Source organism: Leucopleurus acutus (genome assembly GCF_964270905.1).
Source record: "Leucopleurus acutus genome assembly, chromosome: 10".
Taxonomy (NCBI): domain Eukaryota; kingdom Metazoa; phylum Chordata; class Mammalia; order Artiodactyla; family Delphinidae; genus Leucopleurus; species Leucopleurus acutus.
This window is the reverse complement of record NC_139153.1, coordinates 62,695,300-62,701,299: the sequence shown is the minus strand read 5'-3', so window position 1 is coordinate 62,701,299 and position 6,000 is coordinate 62,695,300. Positions and strand designations below refer to the sequence as shown.

The 6,000-nt window shown below is 40.5% G+C and overlaps 1 protein-coding gene across 6 annotated transcripts in view; it reads right to left on the bottom strand.

The window, feature by feature from the left end:
• Window positions 1–276: 276 nt before the first annotated feature.
• Window positions 277–6,000, bottom strand: part of HMGCLL1 (3-hydroxy-3-methylglutaryl-CoA lyase like 1) — a gene marked incomplete at both ends in the record, with an annotated part of 136,337 nt that continues 130,613 nt past the window's right edge. For 4 of the 6 annotated variants that reach the window (XM_082847487.1, XM_082847488.1, XM_082847491.1 and 1 more), the window contains 2 exons: window positions 277–378; window positions 4,472–4,597. In XM_082847487.1, coding sequence (XP_082703613.1) covers window positions 277–378; window positions 4,472–4,597 — 228 coding nt within the window. The remainder of the gene's footprint in view (window positions 379–4,471; window positions 4,598–6,000) is intronic. The other 2 variants (XM_082847489.1, XM_082847492.1) reach the window with 1 other exon arrangement.

The following is a 6,000-nucleotide window of genomic DNA, read 5'->3' as shown; positions in this document are numbered from 1 at the left end:
TTCTATAAGAGCAAAAGAGTAGATTTTTCTCCAAGTTCAAAGCATGTCCACAAATTTTTATTATTTAGCCCCGGCTTGCAATTCACCTGATGACTGGTGTATCTTCCGGTCAATTTCTGTAATCTATCCAGCCTACTCTTTTTCAAAGTATCTCTTTTTTTCCCCCACTCTTGTCTATTACTTCACATTTCAGAACAAGTTGGCAGTAATGATTTTCAGATGAGTATCTGTAGCTGAAATGGAGCTTCTCAGCCTTAACTCACAAATGCATTCAAGTCAAGCGTTGAATGAGGCTTGTGCTACTTTAGAGTTTGTAGTTTTATTCACAGCTTTGCAGATGAAGTCACCAGCTTCCATCACTTTGTAAAGATTCACACCCTGGTGAGACAAAGATGACAGTGATACCAGGTGGGAAAGGGGGTTAAGGAGAAAGAAGACAAAACAGATTCCTTTTAATTGTATTAGTAGTTACTTAACCATTTAAAATTACTAAACAAAATGCTGTCCATTATTGATGGGGGGGCGGCATTTATCTCCATGAATTATGTAGCTTTAGATTTTTCTGCTTTATTAAAACATATCTTGAATCTGACCCTAGTATAAACCATAGGCTAGTCACACCTGAATAACTCAGTGTAATTCATGCTGATACCTAAACTCTACAAAGGACAACAGTGGAACCAGAAAGACTCTACAAAATATCAGTGAAGGGCAATTAAAATTATAATCATCTGGAGGAGTTCAAAGATAAGGACTTAGGGGGGGAAAAAAACCCTCTTAGTATATCTTAGGATATGAAGAAACAAACCTGATAAAGCTGTAAGAAATATGGGAAAGATGAATGTATAATTTTTAACCATGTTCAGAAACACTCTTACTGGCATGAAATTGAAGGAGGTAGTCCAATAAAATGAAGTAGTATTTAGTACACATCTGGAACTTGTTTGCCTGAGAGGGTGTACTGTTTGAAAGCATAAGTAGGATCAACAAAGGCTTTGGTAAATCCATGGATGACAGATCGACAGTTGAGTATGAAGGCCAAGTTCAAGGCAGGCTCGGCATCTTGGGCTTGGTGGAGCCAAAGATCACCATCGAGGTTTCCACCCTGCACCTGTGCTGTCACTGGGGGAGTGGTGGGGGAGGGTGGAATGGGGGCACAGTGTTAGGTGGATTAACCAGAGATTTGCCCCATGTAATATTTCGTAAGCTCCTATGTCCTCCCTCAACTCAGACTAGAAACAACAGGGACTTAAAATCAAACAGACTCAGGCTCCCTTGCTATTAAGGAGTAGTTTTTAAAATGTATGTAAGTTTGTCGTTTTCTTAAAACAGACAAGTATAAATACTCATAGGGGCTTTTCATACAAGTGATCAAAAAGAGATCATCATTTTGATATAGGTAGTTACTTCTCTCTAGAAACTTTTAGGGCACTGTTTTCTTTGTAGTTTACTTCTGTTTAAAAATCATCAAAGGGCTTCCCTGGTGGCGCAGTGGTTGAGAGTCTGCCTGCCAATGCAGGGGATACGGGTTCGTGCCCCGGTACGGGATGATCCCACATGCCGCAGAGCAGCTAGGCCCGTGAGCCATGGCCGCTGAGCCTGCGTGTCCAGGGCCTGTGCTCCACAACGGGAGAGGCCACAGCAGTGAGAGGCCCGCGTACCGGAAAAAAAAAAAAAAATCATCAAAAATATTTTGTAAAATGACAGGTAAGTAATTTTCACTGTTTCTTTTTATTATGAAGTTGTTTTTAGGGTACTAACATGTGCTTTGGTTTTGTCATAGTAATGGTTTTGGGTGGAGTATCTGTTAGGCACATTTTGGTTTTACATCCTTAATCTAGTAATATGTAAATTTTGTAAATAATAAGCTACATGTGTGTCTTTCATTTCTGAATTACATCTAACAAAAGATAATAAGATTTTAGTCACCAGCATTCTTTTTTCTTTCCAGTAATTCCATTTATAGCAATTACGCAGTGGGATTGGTTGGTATCGTACTAAAGGATTCTGTTTTGGCCTTCCTCTACCGTTTTATTTAATGAACAGATACCTTTATGAAATAATGTTGCATTTATTCTTAAATCTTTTAGCACTTAAACCAGGTGTTTAAATACGTGTCATGTACTATGATCCATTTTGGGGTTTCAAGAACTTCTCGCAGAATATGGTTTCTGTCTTGAGGGTGCCTGTGGCCAAGCAGGCAATATGGAGCCCTAAACAGGAAATCCAGTACTTCCACTAAAGTCACTGAGAGAGAGAGATGCTCGGATGATCGTGAGGGCAGAGCTGCAGGGTAGTCAACCCACTGAGGAAAAGGGTATGGAAACAAATGGAGAGGAGTGTGTCAGGGAAGGGTGCCAGGAAGGTAAATCCTAACCTGAGGCTTGTACGGACAGTATGAGTCCTTGAGAAGAAGAGGAATGAGGCACTGTCAGCAGAGAAGGGTACCAAACATCTGAAAAATACCATGGGATACATGGAAAGTAATGGGCCGACGTGACTGGAAAAGGTATAAAATGTGTAGAACACAGCCTTGCTTTTCAGAAAATGGGAATCCACTGATGAGTACCCAAGTAGGAGCAAGGCATATTCATATTTGTATTTTAGATAAAATCTTTTATGGTAGCAAGGAGGATGAATTTAAAGGCAGCCTGAAGCCAGCAGACCAGTGTGGAGGATGAATATCCAGGAAAGAGATAAGAACTTGTGCTGATGTAGCTGCAGCAAGGATAGTAAGGAAGGAACAAACAACCAAAATATTTTAGAAGTTGAAGCAGTAGCTCTTGGTAGTTGACTAGGCATGGGAGACATAGTGATACAGGTTGTACAGAGAATCTTGGCTTGTTGGCTGATATCCAATGTAACAACTGTCCTTGAACTGTGAAATTCTTAGGAATGGAGACATGGCTTATTTGCATTTGGACCCACATGGCCTGACACATATGAAGCAGAGTTCATATGTTGACTCAGCTGAGTTCAACCAAGTCATTTAAATCTTCAAGAAAGGATTTCTATGAATTGGGAGTTTGGGATCAGCAGATGCAAACTGTTATATACCGGACAGATAAAACAACAAGGCCCTACTGTATAGCACAGGGAAATGCATTCAATATCCTGTGATAAACCATAATGGAAAAGAATATTAGAAAGAATATATATATAACTGAATCACTTTGCTTTACAGTAGAAATTAACACAACACTGCAGGTCAACTATACTTCAATAAAATAAATTTTAAGAAAAGAAAGGATTTCTACTTCTGTCACGGTCATACATTTCTAATGGAAATGATGGGAACAATCAGTCTACTTTGTAATAGCTATTTCTAACCAGAGAAGAGAGGCTTCTGGTGTTTAGTGCCAAGTGGTATCAGTCTTTCACTGAACATTATTGAGGGTCTCTAGGCAACAGGCACCTGTGAATCAGCTGTCATACTATATTTCTGCCTGCAGGGGGACCTAGACACAGAAAGAAGATGGTTCTCCAGCCTTGTGGTAGGTTCAGAGGAAGACACAAAGGTAGCCTGGAAACACGGAGGAGAGGAACCCAGCAGTGTGGGCCTGGGAAATCAGCAGGGAGATGCTAGAAGGTGCGTTTTTGAGGATGGTGGTGCCTCACTTTCCAGGTGAAATCGAGTATGGGCAGTAAGGCTATTCCAAGGGGTGGTGAAAACAGGAGCAAGGGGTGGAGGTGAGAAACCGAATGCCACAGGGAAGGAGAGTGCCGACAAGCTGGCTGCTGCAGGAGCATCGCTCAGTAGAACGAGGGAAGAGGAGAGAGAGGAGAGATGGAGAGGACAATTCCATTCTGCAATCCAGGTGATGCTTTACATCTCAGAAAACATTTTGAACTTCTGATAATCTGTGAACAGTTTTTTGCCTTTTATATTTTATCCTTAAAAAAAAGAAAATCTGCCTTAGAGACTGGTAGGCCATTTTAACAAGCATGTGGCAAAACAAGGTACTAATTTTGGTGGGTTATTATAGAGCATGTGACTTTTTCAGGTAGCACTTGTAAAGAGAGTATTCTAGCTCACATGCTAAGTATTATTAAGCTGTGGTCCTCCACTGGCCATTTTAAAAGGGCCCTGGGCTCTCTTCCAGAAGCCCTACTTGTCACCATGAGAAAATCAAGATCTTAGTTTTCCTCCAAGGAAAACAAAACAGCAAAAACAATAATCATAATAGCAAAGACAGGCTCAAATTTGCAAAGTGTGTGAAATCAAACTGGTTACTAGATGAAAAAGGACTTTGGAGGTCATGAAGCACCATAAAAATGTGAAATGGTAGCAATAAGTTACTTTATAAAGCCCGCCCCAAGAATTTTTTATTGTATTTTCCCACTATGCATTTTAGCAAAGAGCAAAAGTGTAGTAAAACTTGACCTCAATGTTGCTTCCCAAATCCAAGAAGCATTCCAATTTGAATCTGCAAGGAATGTATGAATATTAAAATATGCTAAGTTAACTTACTGTCTTGACCCCCAGGCCATTAAGCATGTAGATCAAATCCTCAGTGGCTACGTTCCCAGAAGCACCTTTTGCATAAGGGCAACCACCTAATCCGGATACTGCAGAATCCACCACATTAATCCCCATCTGGAAAACAAACCCAAACACCCAAGGTTTGTCTCTTTATGGCATTTAAGTTGTTGCATCTCTATTTAACCTGTTCCAAAGAGCAAATAAGGAAAATCTGAACCATGATTCCAACCTATTCACTTACCCACCTGCTGCTAGAACAGTCCCCGAGGTGCTAATTTCTTTTCTGACTAATCTCATCTTTTAGGCTAACAGACACTCTGCTAAGGATCTCGGGAATGAGAATAATCTTAGGTCAAAACTGAAATGGTGTTTTCATTGATAACAGAACAAAGGTAGGGGATGAAGACTGAAGTAAGATAAATACACACATGGGGTGTATTTTCCAACCTAATTTTGAGCTTTAGTCTAAAAACCTTATATAACCAACAGGAAAGATTTCCAACATCCTGACCCAAAATCAAGGTGCCTTCGAAGACAGACAGGGGGGTGGGGAGCTGTCCTTATGTTTGAACTTGTATTTTGTGGGCTCAACATATTCACTCAATTCATCTAATTTTTATTGAGCCATTACTTTATTTTGTGCACAAAACCCTGCTGTTTTGGGAGGAGTGAAGAGACATTTGAGAGGCAGGACATCCACCACTAACAATTGTAGCAGCTCACATTTACTGGGTCCTCACTAAGTGCTGGATATTATTATTAATACCTCATGATACTAACTCACAATTCCCACACAAACCCAGGAGGTAGATACTCTTCCATCATCCCCAAATCACAGATGAAGAAACTCAAGTACAGAGGGATCACACATTTTGCCCAAGGTCACCTGTGTCTCCAGAGAATTCACATTCTGCTGTGATTTGTGGCCTCTGGAAACATGCAAGTTGGTTCATGTTATGAGTCTGGGGATATCCAAGGTGGAGATCTCTGTGGACTGGAAAAGTTGTGAAAGACATGAGCACAAAAGGGTCTGAAAGGGACCCTGGGGACCAGATTTGAATAACATAAGAAGAGAGGCAAGCAGAGCAGCCCTCTCTGGAAAGGGACAATTGGGAAATCAGAAGCCACTAAGAGACTAATCTGACTCTTCACTCATGGACATTGAAGAAAAAGTAACATGACCTCATCTAAAATGAGAAGTGCTGGGAAACAGAGCCCTTGGCCAATCTGCTAGATCAGCAGTTCTCAGTCACAGAAGCAGAATCACAAATGGCTGTTACATCCCCAGAGTTTCTGATTCTGGAGGTCTGGGCTGGGCCCTGAGAATTTGAATTTTTAACAAGATCCCAGATGCTGTTCTCACTGCTGCTCTGAGGAATCACACTTTCTTTCTTTTTCCTCTCCTTTTTTGATAAACTTTTTATTTTAGAATAGTTTTAAATTTTCAGAAAATTTGGGAAGAAAGTACACAGCATTTCCATACATTACACACAATTTCCCCTATTGTTCACATCTTA